The 25363-nt window shown below is 37.4% G+C and overlaps 1 protein-coding gene across 1 annotated transcript in view; it reads left to right on the forward strand.

Moving 5' to 3' along the window:
* TFEC (transcription factor EC) overlaps window positions 1–22579 on the forward strand; it is a gene marked incomplete at both ends in the record, with an annotated part of 72064 nt that extends 49485 nt beyond the window's left edge. Inside the window, 5 exon segments of the mRNA XM_082484660.1 lie at window positions 7154–7268; window positions 8139–8195; window positions 12507–12582; window positions 21113–21260; window positions 22199–22579. Coding sequence (XP_082340786.1) covers window positions 7154–7268; window positions 8139–8195; window positions 12507–12582; window positions 21113–21260; window positions 22199–22579 — 777 coding nt within the window.
* Window positions 22580–25363: the final 2784 nt, after the last annotated feature.

A 25363-nucleotide genomic window follows, 5' to 3' on the forward strand; every position in this document is an offset into this window, starting at 1 on the left:
TCTTTGCTACTGTAGTTAGTCTTTCTAGCTAGTCCTGCATATCCAGGGTTTGTTGATTGTAGCCTTCTTTTATGAATGCATATTAGTAAAATGCGATACAGATTGTATAGAAAGAAACTGAACAGGATTCTTTTCAGCTTAAGGGGCAAGCTAAAGAGATGACAAAGATTTTGTTAAAAAAGAAGATATTAATGAAGGTCTTCAAGAATCAACCCTCAGTCTCAGTTTATTTAATATTTTCTTTAGTGACCTTGGTACAAAAAATACGTTTATGCTGATGAAATTTACTGAGGTAGCAAAAGTAGAAAGTATTGCCAATACAAAGGAAGATGAGGATATTGTAGAGGAAGAATTATATGACTGTGATGACAGAATAGTATAAATGGAAGGAATGTAATAGTACTGAGTGCAAGGTCATTCATTTAAATACTAATAACAGGAATGTCTGCAGTAAGCTGAGAGCTCATTAACTGAAGATGACAGAGAAAGATCTGGTTACATTAGTTGCTCAGAGGAAGACTATAAGCCATCAAAATGATGGGACTTCAAAAAGGAGATAAATATGATCTCAGGATCCATCACGAGAGAGATTTCCAAGAGATGCAAGGAAATATCCGCTGTGGAATTCACTGGTTACAAAACTTTGAGAATGTTGCGGGTAAATAAAGTTGTCCACCCATCAGAAACACTAATTCAAAGCAGGAAAGGTAGAGAGAGGCCTGTTAGGACAAATCATAACATAGGAAGTCTGGCTAAAAAAGCATGGCCTGTTCAACTTCGCAAACCAAAGGCTTAAGAAAGCTATGGTCACTCACAGTAATTACATGGAGAAGTTAAAGAATGAACTTTATACATTAAAGGAACCCAAAACCAAAATAAAATTTGTCTAGGAATAGAAATAAAAAGAAAGCTTTTTAACAATAGTTTGCAATCATTCAACCTTTGGAACACACTCCAAATAGAAATACTGGAGATGTGAAACTTATTTGATTTTAAGACAGAACATTATTGGTTTATGAAATGGATTATGTGATGATATGTTAAATGAGCCCAATATCCAGGAAATGCTTTCTAGTCCAGGGTCTCTGTGTCTGGGCATCACCACATTCAGCAGAATTTTTAAACGAAGAAAAATCTTGTTGACTTTGCAACAGGGTTGAGCTATTATTTTCTAGCTGTGCAACACTGACTGTGATAGAGCCATGATCCTTACAGACTTGAATGTTAGTGTAATACAAATACAGCATGCAAAGATTAGCCAAAGTGGAAAAATACTTAAATAGCATGTAGTCATGTAGGGGAACTCTATCGTGACATAGAGCTGTTTAGGGACTACCGGTGAACAGGCACAGACAACCCTTACCCACGTATTTTATTACCATATTAAGAATCCTTCTCTTTGGTTAATGGAAGATATGGAAATGTTTGGTTTAAGTCTTCCTTGAAATTACATGACATTAGCCAATAGCTGCCATGCTCTAGGATTTGGAACACCACATCACTTCCCTTAATGAGGTGAAGTTTTTCCTGGCTTAGGAATGTTTTCCTTTAAAAAGAAACATGATTTGGTATTAGAGACTGCACATTGTGATCACAGCTGTCCACTGCTAAACATCCATGTGGGTAACGGACACTTAATATTTGCCACACAATCCTGCCTGCATAGCAGTTCAGACCCAAGTATTGACTATAACAAGCTCCTCTGGATGAGGCCTTTACAGTACTTGTCCTGGACACTGCCAGCAAGCACGAGGTCACAGGCTCCTGTGAGGTGCGGCTGTGCTCAAGCCAGGCACTCGCTCAGGTGCTTCAGCTGAAGTTTGCTTTTATAATTGGTCTAAGCTTCAAAGTTGAGCATCTTTCAGGACTGAGCCCCGTGAATGGAAATTCTCATGTTCCAGTCTTCGCACACAGGCATTGAAGATCCCATGACACTTTACACAAAAGGAAGAACGTTAACCCCAATGTCCTTGCCAAATGCTAGCTTCATTAATTACAGTCTGCTTTCTTTAATTCTCCTTGCAGTTTTAATTAGATATGGTATTATTCTCTTCCTGTACCACATTGTCACTGGTTATTCCCACTTAACCATTTGCTGTGTTAAAGGTTGTTAATCTTTTGTCCAAAGCTGGCTGCATTTTAGAAGCAGGAAAAATGGCTAATTATATACTGCTATTTTTACTATGTGTATGCTCACCCCTTACGAGGCACTTGCATCTAAATTCTCAGACACACATGCATAAATACGTGTATCATGAATGGAAAGGTTGGAAATTCTGTGACTTACCAGGACTTCTCAGAACCACACAGGTGTGAAACGATATAGCTCATGACACCTGCAGGATAAATAGATCCTTTCCTGGGACTTATGAATTTTCATACCCAAATGTCTGTGTTTCCACCTCTCTAAACCGAAAGGAAGAAGATGCTTTTGATGCAGTGTAATCAGCTGGAGTTTTAAAGTGCTTTGGGATTCATCAGATTTGACAGTGCTATGTAATTGTAAGATCATCATTGTACACATACCATGTAATTATGCCATTGCAAATGATTTGTACTTTTAGTAAGATTGCATTGGATTTTTGTAAGATTATGTCAATGTATAGATTTATCTTGTAATGTAGAACTGGAAGCTATTTGAAGCCTCAGTACTGAAAAAACTTTCCCTGCTTGCACGACATAAAGAAATAAATTGCATTATGGTGTATGGAGTTTTAGAGCATATCCGAACAACTAGATGTATTTTGACACACAATTTCTATAATATATTGTGCTATGTATTTTAATTTTGATTTTGTAATTTAAAAATCAGTTTTTTTCCCAGGTGTTTAAATTTCTAAAAGAGCTTCCTACTCTGATGGACAAAAAAAAACCCTATCTTTGATCATGTTATATCAAAATTGGCCAATTTCTATTTTAAGATTTTTCTCAGTGTTCAGTAACGTCAGCAAGGAAATTCCTTGGGATTTTCCATGCTTGATATCAATGCAGGGCAAATTTGGGTAAAGAGTTTCAACAGAATACTTTGATGCATTTTTGATTTGTATTTTTAAAACTCCCCCATAATCAGAAATGCGGATATTTATCAAGAAAGATCCAGTCTGGTTTGCTTTGTTGTTCTAATGTGACTTTTAAAATAAGAGTTTATTTGGAAATTTTTGCATTAGGAGCACAGTGAGGTTTCAAGAGAGGTACATATGGAAAGTCTGCAACAGTCACCCCCGGCTTTCTTTAGAGTCAATAAGAAGAAACAGAGGTGATTCAGTTCACTTTAAGTGTCCAAGAAGGGCCAGATTAATCGCCCCCTATTTCTTCTTCTGATCCTGAATCCTGACATTGAGAGTTATTCCTCACACACTAGTTCATATCAGATTTTTCCATGTGTCACCATTTCTGTAGGAACAAAGCAACTGTCAAAGGTACTCTAATTTACTGGTGCTTTGTACCCACTTTGCCCTACTTTAAGTGTAAAAATGCTGTGCTGGTTAACTGAGAATGAAGGAAGTGTGTCAAAGGGAGATCATCAGTGGTTCTATCCGCAAAGAAGTCACTTATCCATCATAGTGGCCAATACAATGTACTTGAGATTTCTACTAAATGCACAGGAAGAAAGAGGCAGTTGATAGTGTGATTGGCACAACTGCTTTTGTGCTGAGCAGGGTCACCCAGACAAATGTTGAAGGGACACAGCAAACCTCAGTCTGGATGGGGTGCAGGTATGAAGAAAAGAACCTTTTTTGTGCGTGTCCTTTTCATGGCCAGATGAGTAAGCTGTTTGTTATCTAATCCTTCAGCACACTGAGTGAGATGATGGCAGACTTAAGGAAGGCCAAACCTACCATTTTCTATTCCCAAAAAGTAACGTACTTGTGGGTTGTTAAAAATGGTTTTATTTTACACGCCTGTGAATGATTTGGTCGGAATGACAGAGGCTGAGGCCCAGAAATTAGTGCTTTCAGATAGGTAAATGAGTGATAATTTTGTAGGCTTTCTGTGGCAGTGCTGTTCAACAGGGTTATTCTCTGATGTCCATGTTCTGGAGAATAATTTAGGACAGTTAACATTAAATCAAAGTTTCTCTTTAATGGCGTGACAGAACGCTGGTTTTGACACTTAGTGATTAACACATGTGTGAATCATTCTAATTCGTGAGGTTATAGGATTGTAGCCATCAGTAGATGAATGACTTGGGTTTGAGTTTCATTTTCATCATCTCCACACGGGAGTTATGACTCTGCTTTCCTAATTACTGATAAAAATTGCCAAATAATGAGGGGAAAAATACTGGAGACCATCTGTGTGAAACAAAGATGATACGGGGCATTTGAGGAAATATTTCATGCCTTTTGCTGCTCGACGGAAGCATTTGTGCAGCCAGACATAGACCATGGAGAGATACTCGCTTGCAGCCCTGGCTGTGTGGGATAACACTGCCCCAGCAGTTCTGCTGGTGGAAGGAGGCATACGAACTCTTATCACTCCAGACAGTGGCAACTGAGGTAGATGGAAGGACCTTCATCAACTGTGTAACCAAATTCAGCTGAAATGCCTACCTTTGGCTTTAAGTTGAGTTTACTCATCCTCTTCTGAACTTTCACATGTGTTAGCATTATTTTTTCATTACCGGATAAGTTGGCCATTCATGACCTTTTCTCTTGGATTTGGGACTTGTTCTTTGAATTCACACCTTTGTGAACAGACTATAGAAATTTAACTATATTTCGAGGATAAAGATGAATTGCTGCTTGAAAATGAGAAGTAGTCTTTGATGTATATCTCATGTGTTTGTCTCAAACTGTTTACAGTTTGTTTAGATGTTTACAGTTCTGATTTTTTTGTTAGTGGTATTGATAATCTTATAAATTAAAAAGATTACATCAGATTCATGCAAGCTATTGAACTTACATGCACAGCTGTGGGAAATATGTAAAATATGATAGATTATATGCATTTCTCATTTGTTAGATTAGTTATTATATGATTTTCAGTGGTTACTATTTCCTAATATTTCACAAAAATGGTACCTTAAACCACATAACAGCCTTATCCAAAGTCTGCTAGAATAAGTGTAGGAATCACACTGACTCTCATTTTTTTATATCAGCACTGAATATGAAAATTCTGTTTTCATATCATTTCAATTTCATTTACATGAATGTAGGAAGTCATAAAATATGTGTCTAGAGCTAATATGAGTTCACTCTTGTAATATAGTTATACTGTCCCTGGAACAAAGAAATGCAAAGGTAAAGCTGCAGTGAATTCTGTAATACTTGTCAGTTTACCACTCTGGAATGAAACAAAGGTGCTTAACGTGTGAATGCGCTTAGCATTCAAATCCTGCATATTAAACATAGCTTGTTCTTGAGTAATACTCAACTGAATTCCAAACATTCTTTAAAAAAGTATTTTCATTGAGAGATCAAGTATGTAAGAAGATTTTCAAAACTGACTTGGTGTTGTGATTTCTAATGGTATTTAAGAATTATCAGTTCTCCTAAGTAATAAACCTCTGCAAATTACTTTAAAAATGAGCGTGTTATTTACGTGTATTCAAAAAGATTCCTGATTGCTTCATCTCCTTGGGGGTTATACAACTAGGAGAATTTAACACAAACTAGGTGCTCAGAGGATTTAGTGAAGTTATTAGCTAATTTAGTAAAACTATTATTTAAAAATAAAACTTATTTACAATTTCAGATTTAATATAAAAGTATAGCAAGTACTGGCATGGAAAAATTTCACACTGAGCGGGTCATTGGGAAAGGGTCTCCATTCAAAATAACTTGTGAAGCTCACAGTCTCTACAAGAGAAATGATCCGTCTGAACAAAAGCTGGTTCCCAGCAGACCTGTGGCTGGTGTCTCAGCTACCTGCCTGAAAAATTCCAGGGTGTTTCAGGATCCACGGGTGCAGGGCAGATCTGTAAAAACATGTTTTCTTGTCTATGAAAAATAATTTTCTTAAATAACTCCTAATTTCCTTCCATGCTTTTCTGTCTCAAGTCAGTCATTTCACTCACAATTTTCCTCACATTTTTCACTCGCTTTTTCCTCCTTTTTGTTTCTTGCCCAGGTGGGCCTAAACTCAATGTCTGAGTCCTTGTATGTTGTCCACAGAAAAAAGAAAAAAAAAATATCTGCATAAACGTTATATGCATGATAAAATGAAAAAAAAAAATAAATTGCTCTTATTGCCATAGAAGGCAACGGGAATGTAAATATTTTTTGTGAACCTGGACTTGGACTCTTTTTGTACAGCTGTTTTCACATGAACATACAGAAATATATAAGATAATGCTGAATGCTGAAAGGTTGGTTATATGGTTGTAGCAACTAAACAAAGCCCAAACTGTTCTTTACTAAACTTCTATGTATTTTACAGTTATTTCATATGTAAAATTATTCAAGTAAAAGTAATATTTGGAATTTGTAATTATGTGGAATCCATAGAAACATACTTTAGCCTTACTTCTCTTTAAGTGTATTCTATAGCTTTATTTTAAAAAAGTTGTATTACATTTTGGAAGGTAATAAGGATAACGATCATATACATGATCATATACATTATGCTTGTTAAAACCGTTAGGTTATCCGGTCTATCCTGACAACACCACGGTTTCTTTCCTTAAAACGTACACTTTGGTGTTCCGTCCACTCTGATTTTAACTATGGCATCTAACTGGGTCACTGAATCTTTATGCTGCTAAACTGGGCACACTATAAAGTACCAATTCAGAATTTAGTGAAGTGGTTAAAAAAATCACAGGGGCGTGGATCAAAACCAGCAAGGTTATTTTTACCTTCAACCTAATTCAGGTTTGAAGTGCAGCTGTGGTAATCCTGTTATTGGAAAACACGGTATAGAAGTAACTAGAAAACAGCCACTGGGGGCCGTATCCTGCCATCGCTCTGGACCTGAAACCCACACGAACGGCACTTAGAAAGCTGCTTGTAGAACAGTGGCAGGCTGTGACCCTTCACTTTCAGTTTTACTTAATAGCACGTAAAGGCAAACTTTCCCTTTAGGCACGTATGCACAGGCTCATAATCAAAGAAGTTAGCTCTTCGTATTTATGATTTTTTTCATCTTTTAAGTCTTTAACTTTTTTTTTTTTTCTTCTTATTCTTCTTTCCTCCCCCTACCCATCCAGCTATCTAGCAGCATTTTGGATATATATAACAGTGACCAGGGAATGGCACCAGCTAACATGGGTCTCACAAATGCTTCTTGCCCAGCTAATCTACCAGTAAAAAGGGAACTCACAGGTAAAAGAAATCCGAGATTTTAGTATTTCGTAATTTCAGAAGTGACGATGTTTCTTTTAAAAGTTGAATAAATCTTACCTGTTAAACAGATCTCCGTAATTATTTTCCTAAGAATTTTAAAGTTTGTAGTTTCATTTAGGGAAAAGAACAACAACCAAGGAGAAATATTTTATTTCTGTTCTCCTCTTTAGAAATTCCGAAACCACGTTTCCCCCTGGTTTTTATGAATATCATGCTTCTAATAAACCTAATTATTTTAGGAAACATAGTGGATTCTTCCACATATTGGCTCCTGATCAACGGTATAAATAAATTATCATCCATTAAATTTGTTCCAGAGTAGAACAAATGGTTCTTTTAAAAGCTTACAATAAGGCTATTCAAGGTAAATCTATATTAGTGGATTAACAACTTTAAAAGTTACATTCAATTAATCCAAAGAATGCTAACAACCGTGTACAGTTTATTAGTGTCACTCAGAGGAAACAGTGAGTTTGTTCAATATCTTACAAATCTGATTAACTCTTGCATTATGGGATATACAAATCCATATTCACATTAGCGTATTGTAAGTTTTATCCTGATGTAAAATACAGCAAACTGGCGAAAAATACCCCTCTGTAGCATTTCTATGTTCTTAAATAAAAAAATGTGCAATAAAAATATCTTAAGAAACCAGCCAGACTTGCTCAAAAATTCAGTACTTGTAGAATATAGATTTGCTTATGATCTTGTTTAATAATAAAAAGAGTAATGAAGTAAAAAGACTAGAAGCCTGCTCTTTGTGACAAGAGGCCATATTGAAAAGGTGAAAGAAATACTGGAATTGCAACTTAAAGGACTGTTTTAATAAATGTTACTTTCTGTCAGAAGCAGATACACGAGCAATGGCAAAGGAGAGACAGAAAAAGGATAACCACAATCTCAGTAAGTATATGTTCCTCTTTCATCTCATTAAACAGAATGTATGAGGAATGCAAAAATAATATACGTGAGCTACCATGTCTCTATTCTTTTTCTAGATCAGCGTCTTACCAGGGTAATCAAATTGAACTCAGTTTGCAAATACAGCCAACCATGCAGCTTTCTTCCCTGAAATTAATTTCTGTCTTTATTTTTTCTTTCAAAATACTTTGCATATTTTAATGAATTTCTTTATATATCATCTCCTGCTCCTATATTTTTATTCTAGTTTTACATGTATCCTACACTATTCCATTTTATTTGATGTTGTCTTTAAGAATTATAGTGAAAATCAGACAAGAAAGGAGGCTGATCATGAAAAAAACAGCAGCAAAGATCCAGCCTCCTCACACCTTACTTGCTGAAGCATCCAAGTGAGAGACTGTATCTCTCTATGGATGATGGGAAGGAAAAAAATCATTTACAGAGGATATCAGATAACTTCCAAACTTAAAGTTGTGGAAATCATATGTCACGAAAGGAGATCAGGGCAGGACTGGGTGAGACACACGGTGCTCTGACTCTGCTCTGATACACAACCCCCCCGACCTCTGTAGGGTGGGATGCACTTCTGTTCCCTTTATGAAGAACAGTGGAGCCACTTACAGATGTTAAGCATTTCAGTTCTAAAGGAAAAGTCTTTAGTTTAGGCTTAGAACATAAGGAAATTCATAGTTCGGTGTCTAAATGTTAAACTTAAAAAAAAAAAAAGTTAAGCTAAAAAAAAAAAATTTGGTTTATCCAGAATAGAAAGCAAATAATTTTTATTTCTGAAAAGAGATTGTCTGTAAAATTAGGTGTTTTTTTTCCCTCTAAAGAGTAATTTGAAACAAAAAATCTGAAGCATTCTCTTTGGAAATTGTTGAATAAGGAAATTGTTGAATAAAGAAATTATATCTTCCAGTTCTCCTTTCCACATTTTTTCCAGCAGAAATAGTCTGTGAATTTAAACTTAAATTGGTAATTATTTAATAGCCACTATTTATATTTTTCTTCTCTTATTTACTTCTTTGTTCTCTGGCTGTTCCGTAATCTTAGAGCCATTTATGGCTTTACTTGTATGAAATGATGTACCTGGAAGTATAAATCCACTGGAATGGTGTGCTAGCAACCACCGTGGACAACTTTCTGCTAAGACTTTCCAGAAGGCGTCGTTATTTCTGCCTGTACATTTTTGTGGATTACAGCCAGACCATGTAGATATTTAGGCTTGCTGCTAACACATCTTCTCTGAAGTGCCAATGCTGCTTCTGCCCATCTCATTTGGGCAGGAACGAGGAGTTTTTGCTGGACTAGGAAAGGTGGTGGGTGGGAGTTGTCAGGAACGGTGAGAAGAAGAAAGATGGGAGCAAGCATACACTAGGGATGCCAGGTCTTTATTTTGGCTCTGAGATCATCCTTCCTGAACACAGAAGACATGTCTGAGAATTGTCCCTCACCACTGGCATCTGAGCTGAGGGCTGTATGCCGTAATGATAGCGCACAGACATGTAACATCTCTTCCCATTTGGCTCCAGGTGCATACTTCGGAGTTCAAGGTCTCTCTGGAGTTAGCTCTACTATCTGATGGTGTGGACATATTAATGTATTACATATAAAGGCTTTATTAGTGTGATTTACTCTTTTATGAGTATCACCTTTTTAGAGATTGTCTGAAAAATCAGGTTTTGGAAGTTGATCAGAATTATACATTCATGTTTCAGGTTAAACTAAGATCCACATATTACAGAAATGATCTTGTACCTCCTCATACCAAGAAGGAACTAGAAAAAAGTTCCTTTTGAAAGGTTAAGTCCTCAACGAATCCATGAAAAACGATTTAGGTCTGAGAAATGGAACCCCTTCTTCGTGTAACAGGAAGAGTTTAAACCATTCCTAAATGTATTTTGTTGCTTTTTTTTGTTGTTGTTGTTTTGGTTTGGGTTTTGTTTGTTTGTTTGGTTGGTTGGTTGGTTGTTTTTTTTAAAAAAAATCATTTTCTGGTCTGGCTTTGGTATGATTTCATATTTGAAATATTATTGATAACTCAGGATACCAATGAAACTGTAACAGACATAAATCAGCAAAGCTTTATTGAAATGTGTTTCCAAGCTTCAAAATTTCCCACCTAGTTCACTAACATAACCATTGGAAGTTTCTTTTCAGGAAAAACTGGAAAAAAAAAAAAACCCAGAAATAAAAAGAATTCTGTTGTCTACTTGTAAGGAAATTCTAGTGTTAACTTGTAAAGAAATATTTTCCTTTGCCTTGTTTTATAGGCAATGTTCAGTTCAATACTTTTTGATGAGCATCTTGCAGAGCTTTTCCACACTGTAAATATTAATTAAACAACTATTATGCCATAAGACCATAGTGTTAATGCACATTCTTTAACTCTGTTTGCTTTGCTATTATTTTGCCAACATAGCTGAAATACATCTTTCAAATTGCTCAGTTGCTCTGTGCTCGGGTACACTCTGTTCTCCGAAGAGATTCATGCCAATGGGATGCAAGGGGTCACTTAACAGCACACTCAGGAGGATTATAAACCTGTCTCCTGAATACGACTACAAAACCTGAGACGCTTTCATCTGTTGAGTGAAATTCCTGTTTCTAGAGACAGTAAGACAAGATAACACATCTCACCAAAGCAGAGCACTTCGCCAGGGTAAATAACACCTAGGGAGTTCCCTGAGCTGGAATCACTGAGGAAATAACTGACTGCTGCACAAAGCTAAGAGCCTCGCACAGATGGGAAGAAAAAACACCTTTATGTATTGGAGGAAGTAAAGAACTAAACTTGGTCTATGTGGTGGGGCTGAGACTGAAAGTACTACGCTTGTATGACTGTGAGAAGGTTGAAGGCAGCGTAGGAAGACCCACTACACCTCCCTCCACTGCACACTTCTAATTTAGCACTACCAGGCTCTAAGAGGCTTTTTGTACTTGCGTTAAAAATCAGGACGTCAAACTTTAAGTGGACACCTGTATATACGGATGAGAGGAGCATGTGTCCCTTCTGCCTATGTTCCAGGCTGGCCTGCATGGGTCAGCTCTGGTCTGACAGGGTATAGCATCATTAGCATATTGAGCCCAAGGTAAGGTATTCCAAGAAGAAACAGATAACAGAAACAGCTCAATGCAATGCTAGTGATGGACCAAAGCTGAATCCTGTCCTGAATTCAGGAGGTTTAGATTGAGTCAAATTGCAACGTGGAGGGCGTGGACAAGAGAGCGAGCTCACACCAGTAGACCATGAGTGATGGTCTTTGACAGCTAGCAGTGCCACACCGGGACTACGTTCTCACGGCATATACTATCTGTGTCACAATTACATACAAGAAACACCCCAAAGAGATGAGATGTCCTTTGGGCATATCCACTAGAAAATGTGAGGTTTCTGCATGAAAAAGTAGCTGGAGAAAAATTGGTGAGGAAGCAGAGGAGAATTGTCTCTAATTGTTTGTGAAATGGGAAGCACAGAGAAGGGGCATACTCTCCAGCCTGGATACCAGTCCAGTGCTGATGAAGTGGACTGAAAGCACGGAGAGGGGGAACTAATTTTAAGAGGCTTATCTTCTCTCTTTCCTTTCTAGCTTAACTGCAAGTAAACAAAGATACCATACATATTTTGTCTTAGGAGGAGCATAAATTTAAATACAGAAAATTTTCTGTGTATTTTAAAAGTTATTGTAAATACGCTTGTGCTGTATCATCGAAGGAAACCGAAGTGCTGGGGATGAAATATTTCTGGTAGGCAGCCTTTCTCAGTTTCAGTGAAGGGATGTGGTTGCAGATATGTCCTCTCTGTGGTTTGCAACGCTGATAACAGCTGATAAGAGATAGCAAAGCTGTTAACTGTGTTGTGTAGCAGTTGTGCCAAAATATGAAATGCTGGATGAGTTGTCTTGTGCCCCTGTTGAAGTCATCAGCAAAACTCCAGTAAGCTGAAAACTCTGTTGTGCGGGAGCAGGGCGGAGAAAGGATACACAAACATCAGAAAAAAAAAGAAGTGTTAGCTCACATGGAGAGGATGTGTGACTACTTCATTCTCCGGGACTCTAGTTGTAAATGGGCGGAAAACCTGCAGGTAGGGTAACATACAGAGGTAGTACTAATCATGGAGTTTGTCCTGAGAGTAAGTCAGAGACAGGTAAGAGATCACGTTGGGACTTCTATTTGAGGAAGAAATTTTCTGTGCATTGTCTGACTTGTTTTTAACTAATTAAAATGTGTTATGTTGAATGTCTCCAAGAATATTTCACCATAAAAATAGTAATTGTTTCTTTTTAACAGTTGAGAGAAGAAGAAGGTATAATATTAATTACCGAATCAAGGAGCTTGGCACACTCATCCCCAAGTCTAATGATCCGTGAGTTCAACAGTCTTTCCTATAATAATGTTTATAGTTTAAATACAGGGGGAAAAAAAAGCCAGTTGTATATACTGCCTATAGGATTGAGTAATGGGATACAAAATCTTCCATGTCAGGTCACTGGCTCAGATCAGGCTGTTAAAGTAACAAACCTTTGACAGATTATTAGTGCCTGTTGGGAAAACTTATGTGAAAGGATAATAAAATGAAAGCAATTCCGGGGTGTTTAAGGAGACTTCCACATCAGGGAAAAAACAAACAAACAAACAAACCAAAACAACAAACCAAAAACAAAACAACAAACAAAATCAAAAAGAAGAAAAAAAGAAGATAAGCCAAACAGCAGCAAGTCCAGTTCTCTCTCCCTGGGAGCAATTGTGTGGCGTCTCTGGAGAAGGAAGGAGGGATGCTTTCAGCCCTTGCCACGGGCCCTCTAGTGGGATAAAACAAAATGCATGTTGTCACTCTCTGCCCTTTCCCTAAGAAAAAAAAATCAGGTTAAGAGTCTGTAGACTGAGCATTTTTCCGAAGTCCTCCACTCAGCACAGGAAAAAAAAAATCCTAAAATGCAAGGATAAAAATAATAATTGCTATAATTGCTATAATAATAGCATTTTATTCTAATGCATATACCTACAGTAACAAAAAATCCATATTCCTTAAACTATAACTGCATTCCCTTAAAGCTTATATTTGTCATCAATATGAAAAAAGCCATCTCTGTAGGAAAGCCTATTGCAGGATTAGCAATAACAGTTCAGTGTGATATTTAATGCTGAACTTCAGCCTTAGATTTCTCATGTCACTCGGGGAAGCCTTAAGACTATGCACTAGCATGATTGTGACTCGCATGAAATTGATTACTGAGATTTTGTCTTTATCATTTGCATGTCAATACAGACCTGCATAATACTTCAAATGAAAACTCCTATTGATATTTCAGCCTTTTCTTTTTTTTTTTCCTTAGGACTAAGAAACTCTTGATTATATTAAGGATTCCTGTAACAATAGAAAGCTGTGTGAGCCTTACATAAGTACAAGGTTGGCATAACAAGCCACTTGGAGCGATATCACCAGAGGGAAAGTTAACATACCGCATCCATTTTAGAGAATTCACAAACTCGGTTCCTTCTACAGCATCCACTCAAGATTAGCTAAATTGGCATGTTACTGTAATTAATATAGAACTATGTGTTACAGTTGAGTTAAAATGAGAAGCACTTTAAGTACCTAAATAAAGTTTTGGCCACATGTGATCTGCTGCAAGCACAGACGGGTAGAAGAATTTTAATTTTGCTGGTGCATCTTTCAGTATTCAAGACCATTTGGGCAAGTAATTGAAAGATTTCTCAGAAAAACAGTGGATGGCACTGTTGGTTTGCAGCTATAAAGCAATAATGGAAGGAAGTTACACAGCAATTAGAAATGGGCACGAGGTACAAATTCCAGTTGTGATTTTTGATTGCCTGCAGAGGTGTTTCAGTTACATGTTTTGGTCTGGATTCAGTTTTAGTTTATGAATGTATTCAAAACATTAATACCTAGAGCAATCACTTAAGCTCTTCTTAAAATGAATGATCTGAGCCTGTAATTTTGCTCCAGCAAGTGGATGATGGATTTTACCCACAGATTTTTGTGTTGTTGCCTGATTAAAAAGTTTCCGGTATAGATCCTGAAGACATCCCCTTTTCCTGTTTTAGTCTGCGAACTCATGATTGAGTTCAACAGTTACAGCCACCGAGTGGCTTATGTTTACAAAAGCATGAGGTGAACTTATGCGTCTCACATTCTGACAACTGCTGTCTTCAAAAGGCTGGTATTCAGTACTCCTTCTGAAAACAGGCCTATTTAACAACTTTCAAGTTAATCTTAAGAAAAAAAGAGGCATCAAAAGGTGCAGGACACTTTTGAAAAACTAGGTTATAACGTAGCTTTGGTATAGCTTGGTGCCAGGTTAAATTAATCCAAAGAAGAGTAAACATTTTTTTTTTTTTAACATCTGAGGGTAGAAACACATTAGTTTGACCATCTTGTTTTGTTGGCTGAGCAGATCAAAATTATTATTTCTTTCTGGTATGGTCCTGTGTTGCCAAATCATAACTCAGTGTCCTTACCCTCTGTTTCAGTTCTTGCCTTTTCCTTCATAACACCTTGCTGTGCCCCCAATCTGCCCTCTTCTCCTTTGAAAGAATGAGATGTATCATCTCTTACAATACTTTATCTATCTGTAACATTTTATCACGCACAGCATTTTCACCTCATATATTGATTTTAGAAGATTCTTATAGTGGGAACTTAGCTGTAAAAGGAGAAACCTCACTAATGCTTGGACTAATGACAGTGAAACAAATCAGCCTTTGCATTGAAGAGCAAATACTACTATAACTAAGCCATTGTGGTTAGCATGCCTGTCCCAGATGGCTTGCTTCAAGAAGATTACATTCAGACTCAGGAACAGAAAAGGACATTTTTGATGCTATTTGGAAACCTTTTATGATTTATATTTCTTAGAAGTGCTGTGTGGGGGTTTTATTTCACTTTTGTTTTGTTAGTTATATAGTGAACTTGTTTGGCTCCTGCAGAGCTTCTGCAGGGACTTTCTTTTGACTGGCTTAAACCCCTATTCTTTTCACTTTTTTTTTTTTTTTAATTTAATGATGAAAAGTGTGGATTACATTGCTTAAATGAATGGGTGTTTTAAGTTCACTTCATCAGCCTTAGAAAATGGAGATAAGTAGAAGTTGCAAAGAACTTTGACTCTTTTGTTTAATTTTCAATGCTTAGATATCCAAGCAGTAGATGATTCAGAAATGCAAAACAGTTATACAGAATAATTCAAAAATAGAATATAAAAAGGCCCAAAATACCCAGTCATATTTTGCTGAAAAACTCATAACCTGCACATTTAAATATGCCTACCTTTCCCTTCATGGTTCCTCTGTGTACAGCCTTTCAGAACCCAGTTTTAGGGGATTAACAGGACTTCACGTTGCGGTAGAGTCCAGAAATGCCTACGCAAGAACTGTTTCATGGTAGCCGACAAGAACTGCCAGAAATACTAAGAAAAAATAAAATCTTTCCTTTAAGAATTCCAGTCATTTTACAGAACCGGGATGTTAAGAGAACCATTGAGGATTTGGGCAGAAGTAGTGGGTTGCTCTCACTCTCCCTTTGCATCTGCCTGTGCCTGACCTTCTGTCTGTTGTCTGTGGACAGGCCCTCTAACGGCCAACACTGCCCCGTTTCTTGTAAAGGAAAAACCTTGTGTACACTCGTGCTATTATAAAATACAAACTTGCTGCCCCTTTCAGAAGAATACACTTTGTAATTGTGTAGGTCATCAAAACAAGTACAAAGTCCTTCAAAGTATCTCTTTGAACAAGGATAGCTTAAAGATAATTTCTCAGAAACAGGGAAAGAAATGGTCTGCAAAAGGTTTCAACCATACAAATGATTTGTTATTAGTAACTGCTCTGTGGCTGCCAAACTCTGTGACTATCACCCTCTTCCAAACTCTGTTTTTGTTAAGTAGTTTTAATCTTAGATGGTCAGGTGCTCTTGTCCTTCCTGCAAGAGTTGAACTCGTGTAAACTAGTGGAGCTCCTTTGACTTCAACAAAGTTACCTCAATGGAAATGAGCTGAAGATCAGTCTCATGGCTATGTTTCTTTTCTCCTAAATGAGAAACTCTCTGAGGCGAGAGTTACGTATTTTGGTCTGGGCATTTGAGATTTGTAGAGATTCAGCTGTTAGAGTTGGGAGGAGCTAGAGTTCTGAGACCAACAACATATAATGTGTTTTGTACTTATTTGCTACTTTTCCATGCAAATCATGTGAAGTGGGGTAGACTTCTGTTAATTAAATTAGATAACATGTGCATATCTTGCTAAAAATTTCACATTATTGTACCACATGCACACACAATCCTCTTTTGCAGAAGTTGTTGCTGATGTGAAAGACCTGCAAAACTTCTTACTGCACTCAACTGACTTGTTTCATGTGTAGAGTTTCCCATGTGTTTCAGTGTTTACAAGATGGAGCCTTACATAAACACAATAAAAATGAAGAATAAGGGGGGGGGGGGGGGGGGGAGAAAGGAATTAATAGGCAGGGAAAGAGTAAAATGAAAAAAAAGAATTCCTGCCATCTGCAAAGACAAGTTGATCTATATAAAATTTTGTAGGTTCAAATCAGTTACAAATGCAACTGTTTTGTCTGGTTTTATACAGCAGTTCCCAATAAAATGACTGACAACTGTCAGTAGCTGCTCAGTTTTTAAAGGTTCTCAAATATGGCTGTAGGCCTCATCATTTCAAATTTTATCTCTAGTATATAGTGAGCAAGCACAACATATAAATGCCTAAAAAGCAAAACCCACAGTTTCCTAGTGCCACTTTTATAATTTTTCAGATAACTTTATTTGCACCCAATTTGGAATTCAGCATTTTCAGAGAAATATAGAAAACCAATAACTGATCAGAGAATTTCAGAATTCTTCATATGGTCTTCTTATGCTGTGCTTGGATTTAAACCATCTTCAAATGCTGAGATGTTTTTTTCCTTCCTATCATAGTTGAATCTGCTTGCCTGCCTGCTAAGCAGAGCTAGATGCATTGCAGACTATTGTTATATGGGCACCTCCCATGTGCTATTCCCCCCATTTGCCTTCCTCCTCACAAGTTATATCGCTGCTCTTCCAGCCCTGCACATCTGCACAGAGCCTCTGTTTCTCCATAGCACTGTCCTGTGACTGCTGTATGGTGCTCAGGGTTAGAATGGATGGAGAGCACGATGCAGAAGCAACACAGACATCTTCAGGATTTTGTTTTGCTCCTGGTATAAATAGAGACATAGAATGAAAGACATGTTGGCTTCTAAGGTCACCAGCCGATCCTCTGTTGTGTTTCCTTCAGACGTTGGAATATTTAACGTCAACATTCCCCATTTAATAAGACACCAACCAGTATATGTGTATATGAGTGGAGATGTAGAAAGTATGTGGGATACACACGCATCCACAAAGACACACACACATAAAATAAGTCTCTTAAATGATAATAATAACCACAGCATTTTCATCCTAGACCTCCATGATAGTTTTGCCTCTCAAGTTTGTAATTGTTACCACAAGAGATATCTATCCATATGTACCTCATGCAGAAGCTGACCAGAGCCATCTCTTTCACAGTCTGAATCCAGGAATTAGTCCTCCTGTGAAGATTTATTTCAACCTATGAGAAAAAATATCATTGCCATATATGTAAAAAATTGAACTATTAAGGCAACATAAACATAAAAGTGAGCAATATCACAACGGTTGTCAATTATGTGCGACATGAATGCATTGCATCACAAAAAGATTCCAAATACAGTCATAAATGTATGGCTTATTCATACGTCAATCAGAAAAATTAACCAAAAAAGTATTTTTGTCTGAATTTGATTTTGAATTCATAACATTTTATAACTGACATGAAATTATCTGTGAAATCACTATTAAATATTTGCCAAATATGTGATATATGCATATTTTTCTCCTGCTGCTACATATCTTAATTATTTCCATTTCACCAGTCACGGATTAATTCTAATTTCATAAGGATACATTTTTATGTTCAGACCACCAGTCCAAAACTGGCTTAGTTTTGTCTTGATTACATGCTAGGAAGAGCTGACCCCCTTTCCCTAGGCAGATTGTGTTTCTCCAGGGTTTATGCTATAGGTTTTCTCATTCCTGTAGCACTTTTCAAAGTTGCCATGAAAATCATAGAATCACTGAATCATAGAATGGTTTAGGTTGGAAAGGACCTTGAAGATCATTGAGTTCCAACCCCCCTGCCATTGGCAGGGACATCTCCCACTAGACCAGGTTGCCCAAGGCCACGTCCAGCCTGGCCTCGAACACCTCCAGGGATGGGGCATCCACAACCTCTCTGGGCAACCTGTTCCAGTGCCTTACCACCCTCAAAGTGAAAAACTTCTTCCTAATGTTCAATCTGAACCTGCCCTCTTCCAGTTTAAAGCCATTCCCCCTTGTCCTATTGCTACATGCCCTAGTAAAAAGTCCTTCCCCAGCTAAAATGTCCTAAAAAAGTCTTTAAAATCTATAAAGTCTCTAAAAAATGTCCTAAATCAGTCTTTTTCACTTGAAATTGAACAAAAACCTACTGTGATTCTGAGCTATATATGGCACATGTAGTTCATACCTGAGACGGCAGTGGAGATTCCCAGTTTGAAATGTTGTTGTCCTTATAACTTCTCTGCTCCTATTTATTCAGGAGTGCTCTGGTGTAGACAGACAGGTGACTCATTGCCTTTAAACCCCATTGCAATTCATTTATAAATAGGGACCTCTCAGTATTTCCCTAACTTTCTAGCAAGGTCTGAAGAAAACAAGATTATAATGTGGTGATGGCAGTCAAAAATTTGTCCAGAAAATCAGCATCACGTGTACTAAAAACTTCCTTAACCTTTACAGTTTGAGCATAGGCTTCCCACATGTGAGGAGAAAGTCCTCTCCTAGGAGGGAGTCAGTCCATGGGATGCTGGCAGGAAAATGTTCTGTCCTCCCACCTGGGTAAGAAGTACGGGGAGAGGAAGGAGGAGGCAGAGGGACTGGAGAGAGGTGATTCAGCTGTCGTGAGGGAGACAGGTTCTGCTGGTGGCTCCCAGTCCCACCTCTGCTTTAGTTTTTTTGACCAGGAAACTTCTAGATGAGGATACATACCCCCTTCAGCGAGCAGCTTCTGATGTTTTGGCTTTGCAGACAGTAGGGTCTGAGACAATAATTATTTTCTCTCTGACCACCTCAACTAATCCCAAAAAGCTGAGCATTCCTGGCCCACCTCACTGAGACCAGGGGAGGTCCCAGTGCGCTGGAGCAGTGCTGTTTGTGTGCTGCCCAGACTACAGGGATGTGAATTCGAGCCCTTTCCCATCAAAAAGCTGGTTCTCCCAAATCTCCAGCAAATGATCTAAAATCTGGGATATGGTTAAGCACTGTGATGCTTTATCAGAAATAATTATTTTGCATATTCTTCTGAGCGTCTTTAAAGCTATCAGCTCCGTAAGGTTTTATCCCTAGTACAGTGCGTCAGGAAAGTCCGGGTAGTCTGGGTCCCTAAATCCTGTACCAGTGTGGCTTTTGCCCTGTACATTCAGTAGAAAGACAACTGCCTCGGTGGAATCTCTAAGGGGGCTGAGCTTGGAGTAAGGTGCAAGGTTTCTTAGGCACTTGCCCTGAGAGACTGAATGTAAAGCACAGACACTGCTGCACTAAATCCACTCCAGATCACAGTTTTACTCACCATAAGTGAGCATGTGAGTAGAAGCAAAGCTCATTAACTAAAAGAACCAAGGAGTAATGGAAAGTGATGATTGGCTGGAGTATAATTTATATTTCTTTTTGACTCTATAAATGCCAGCGTATAAGTATTTGGAACAGGTACTGAAAAAACCTGCTAAGGTGGTTACTTGTCACTCCCAACCTCAGATTCTTACTGGTTTAAATAGCTTTTTCCTTCTCAGGGTTGCTTTATAGGACCAGAACCTCTGCCAATCTTCTGCTCGGTCTAAGCCACCTTGCAGTGAACTGGATAGTTTGGATAAACTCTTCTGTCTGTATTTTTAATGCAGTGGGCCTATCCTGTATCATAAAACACTGAACTTTATTAGAAATTAAACATTTTCAACAAATTTCATTTGTGTTACAGGGCCTCCAAGACCTTACATAAAGGTATACATGGAAAGCTGATAAATGGGTACATGTAAATCCTCAAACAGATGCATTTGGCCAAGTGTATTGTTGTTAGTAAGACTGTCTGTAAGATGGAAGTTAAACCATAATTTCCTGAATGATGGACATGTTTAATTTTTTTTTTTTTTTTTTGCAAAGCTTTTATTTTGAATTGGGATCCGTATGTAGCTGCGGATTTTAACTTGGTCTATATTGTTTCAAGATTTTTGAATGGGATTTTTGTCTTTGCATAGCCATTATGGTTACCAAAGTGTGATTTGTCTGATCTATCATCAATGAGGAGTGGCATTCAGCACAGACCATTTTTTTCTCAACAAGCATAAAAGCAACCTCATTAGTAAGTCAGGTAAAAGGAGTAGTATATTCAAAATGATCTTTAAAAATTTAGGCTTAAGTCCTCAGTAATGTATATTTCCTAGTTCATTAATGCAGAAATACTGCACATAGATTTTAATCTTAGAGTTAATAATAAAAGCAATTTTCACTAAAAATATAAAAACTGTAATGGTAGAATCATGATATTGCATTTAGCTCTCCCACAAAAAGTCACTTTATTACTTTCTTTTGACACTTATTTTCATTCTGGGATTAATTTTACTATATAAGGGCTTCTTAACTATTCTATTAAAATTTCCATTCAGAAGCAATAATATCTAAGAGTGAATAATAGTCATGTAAATCATTATTTCATATTAATGTAAAAGATTTTGTAAGTTCTTATGAATTCTGCTGACATGCACAATTGTGAAAAGGTTATCTCTACATTCTGCAGTGATATGCGCTGGAACAAAGGAACTATTTTAAAAGCATCAGTGGAGTACATCAAGTGGCTACAAAAAGAACAACAGAGAGCCAGAGAATTAGAACACAGGCAGAAGAAATTAGAGCATGCTAACAGAAGACTTCTACTCCGAATTCAGGTGTGTGTAAGAGCCTCGCCATGAACTACAAAGCTTTCTCAGTACTTATCCCTCACCAAATTTTATTCATCTATATCACTTTTCCCCAAATGGCATTTATTAAAACTGAATTGGCTTTCCCTATTTATTGCTGTGTATATTGGTGAGGGAGTATTTTTTAGATTTCTAGGGAATTCCTTTTATAATAAGACCTTACATAGAGGAATACATGGAAAGTTAATAAAGTATTTGTACAAACAGTTTCCTTATTTATGTATTAGAGACAGAGAAAGACAAAAAAAGAAGCAAAAAAGTATATCTCTGCAGCCAAAAATCAATACTGGACCCAAAATTCCCTTCGATATTTTCATTTTCCCTTTGTAACCATTTCACACGTTACACTTCCTTGGGTATAGCGTGCCACATTACATCTGCTTGTGACATGAAGCAGCAGAATATGGCTCTGCAAAGGCGAGATTTGAATACAGACACATATGAAGGTGAGAAGATGGACAGATGGATAGGCAGACAGACAGACAGACATAAAATCAATCATCTTATATATGATGATTTACACATATATCTGTATATCATAAACATCAATAAGTAAAATGTCTTCTGTTTCTCTTGATAGCTGTGGATAGCGAACTAGAAAGTTGCAACGTTTTTCTGTCCCCTTTGTTGGGTTCGGTACGCAATGGCTATAGAGAGGCTGTCTGTCCTACCTCTTATGTTCCAGTAGGACAGTTGCTTAAGGACAGGAGGGGAAACAAAAAGAAAAACACTCGAGTGGCAAATTATCGTAGCTTAACAATTCCATATTTTAAAATGCAGTCTCACAGCTGGACTAAAGGCCTAATTCATTTGCATGTACTGTCTGTATGCTTACTGCAATAGTTCTGAAGACACTGTTCTGTCTTTCAAAGTCATTATCTAACTGGTTTTGTTTGAAATTTTAGGAACTAGAGATCCAGGCACGTGCACACGGCCTTCCAGTCATGTCTTCACTCAGTGCTGTCGATTTAGCTGCACAGGTCATCAAGCAACAGTCTTATGCAGAGGAGAACTCTGTAGACTACTCTCAACAAATGCCTCTGGCACATGGACCAAATTCTGACGTTTGCGATGGGTCTACAGCCTTTTCTGATCCACTTTCACACTTCACGGATTTGTCCTTCAGCGCGGCTTTAAAAGAAGAGCAACGGCTAGAGGAAATTTTACTGGATGACACGGTGTCGCCATTTGGAACAGACCCCCTCTTGTCCTCCACGTCCCCGGCCGCATCGAAAGAGAGCAGCAGGAGAAGCAGCTTTAGCACAGATGACGGAGATGATTTGTAAAAGCAGAAAGGGCCTCACACTTCTCTCAATCGCTTGCTAAAAGACTAAGTTGAACGTAAGCATGGTGTTTGTGCTTATTTTAAATACAAATAAGGAGAGCCACTGTGCAGATAAGTTACTACATGACAAGGGTTCGAGTCAGCCCTTACTTCACAGGAAAGTCAGATGGACATGAACTCATATGACTTTGCCCCAGATTCACACCCTCTGTTCACAGCTGACATTTGCACAAACCTTTCTTCACTGGGAATGTTTTTACTATTGTTCCATGACTTTTTACAGCACTATCAAAATGGTTACCACTAAAGCAATACCCATGTTACACAAATGTATTGAAACTCCTCTTCAGTCTGTATTCACTATTCTCGGCTATCAACATGAATTTTAGTAATTTTTTAATTTCTCTTTTTTCTTATATAACTAAAAATTCTACAAAACGTGAAGCAACAGGGAACTATTTAAGCTGGGAATTGTAGAGATGTTACAGGTTTTAAAATCTGAAAAAACAGATGGTAATGCTTTCGCACAAGTGAAGTGAGCATGAAATTTAAACTGTGTAGGCTTCTTTTTAAAAGGAGAAAATCCATTAAGCTTTTCGTGGAATCCCTTTTTTTTAAAAATTTCATTTGTAGAAAAAGAGCAGACTTTTAATATATGTTTTGATGATACATAAGAAAAATGGAAACTAACATAATGACAGAGACTCAAACGAACTCAGACAGAAAAAGATATGACATTTCAGCAGAAAGACTGTGTGGTTGTACCAGACTCAACAAAGATTCTCCGTGTTACAATTAGCACAATTTAAAAAAAGCACTATTGGTAACAGTGCTATGTCAGCTGCTTATTCCAAGAATATTCGAACTGTGTCCTTTTTTGTGTGGAAGAGATCAGAATTCAGACACACAACAGTGTGCTTCTGGACAATGCTTTCAGTGTCCTTTGGCAGCACAGCAAGGTTTTTCCAAAGGGATTTTATCCATACGCATGCCTTTGATCCATTTGGAAATGGAGAGAAATCACAAGATACCCATTGCATACACTTGAAACAAAGAGAATTTAATTTCAAATTTGGCTTTGGATTCACTACAGAAAAGCTGTGAAGGAAGACTTTTCAAACCAAAGGGGATATTCAGAAGTGTTGATGTGATGTATTGCTTCTCATAATTAGTTTGCTAGGAAGGGGCGTTCAGAAAATGGTTTTTGATGACTCAGTAAAGGCTTGGCAGTTAGAGGGCAGGTAGAAGGCATGTAATTTCTATAAACAGTGAAATTCGGGAGAGTGATGTATATTTCTGGAGGATGTTAATTGCAATCGTTCTAATTATAATATTCATACATGGGAAAATAAGCTGGCACAGGTCCTTCGTAGTTCTTCCTCAACCAGAGCTAAAAGATCACATTAGGGAGTTCTCTATTTAAAATATGTTTCAAAAGTGTACGTTAGTTTTGCTGTCACTGAGGCTGCCTCTAACGCCAGAGCTGTCACAGGATCGGAAACAGTAAGAAGAGTTACGATGAATTGTTGTTTGCTCGAATGTTTTCAATGTATTTAAACATACTATCCAAGAACAGAACAATTATTTCATCTTATTGCCTCTTCTATTATTGGTACCTGGGTCCTCCTCACAGTCCTCGTGGGGTTTGTGTTCCTCCAGGGCGGTAGCCCATTCCTGACCAACCCAGATAGTGTCACGATAGATTCTTAATTGGAAACTGAGCAGGGGGATAATAAATTATGTGCGGCTGGCTATGAAAGATGATGGAGTATCCAATCTCACAATAATATTCATGTTTTTAGGAAACCCAAGGATTTATATGAGCCTAAGCAAACTACTTGGATGTAAGCTGAACAGAGCAGAACTGATTGTGTTGCATATGCACGGGGTCCCAGACAGCCCAGCACACACTTGACCCCCAGAAGAAGCTGATATGCTTCCACTGCATGGTTAAAAATAATAACAACAAACAGTCAACTGGTAATTTTTTTTTATTTTTTTTTATTTTTTTAGCATGGAAGAAAGGAATGGAAAGACAAATCAGTATTAACCAAAGGTAAATGAACATAGAATTGATCACCATTTTAATTGGAGTGCTTTTATAAATTAAGCTGATTAGAAGAGGAACCACTTTGTCATAGTTTTGCCAAAAACTAGCTAATATTGACATTTGAATACAAAATATGATGAATTAAAAGTAGCATTTATGCCCACATTATGTCTAGCGTAGGATGTGTGTTGTCCATTTCAGCTGATGAAAGGAGGGATACTTGGTTGATATCAAATGGCATTTGTCCTTGTACTGTAGTTTCTACTACATTAGTTTTAAATACACCAGTGTGGATTGCTCATAATGGAGAAAAAGAAATTAAATATGAATGTATTACATGATTTTCCCATTGAACTTTTACACAGGAGTTAGACCATACTTCTGAACTATATTGACTTTAAATAACATCCTGAATTTCATCACTTTTATAAGCACTGTTCTAAAAAAAACATTATAGTGCATCCATTAAATTTTTTAAAGTTGATTTTCATTCTTCTGACAATTGCTTCAGTCTGAAGCACCAGATTTTTTTTTTTCCTGCGTGAGAGACTTAACAGAAGATAGTGAATGCTCCTTTTGAAATATACTGTGTTGCATCTTTCATTAAACACATTCAAGCTGTCTTCATTCACACAAGACCCCCAACCCCCTTGCCCAAAACACTAAAAGTATCCATACCTGTAGGTGTATATTATGGCAATGTTGTTTCACTACCATAATTCTTTTTTTTTTTTT

Source organism: Vanellus vanellus (assembly GCF_965231255.1).
Source record: "Vanellus vanellus genome assembly, chromosome: 1".
In the NCBI taxonomy this organism is placed as follows: Eukaryota; Metazoa; Chordata; class Aves; order Charadriiformes; family Charadriidae; genus Vanellus; species Vanellus vanellus.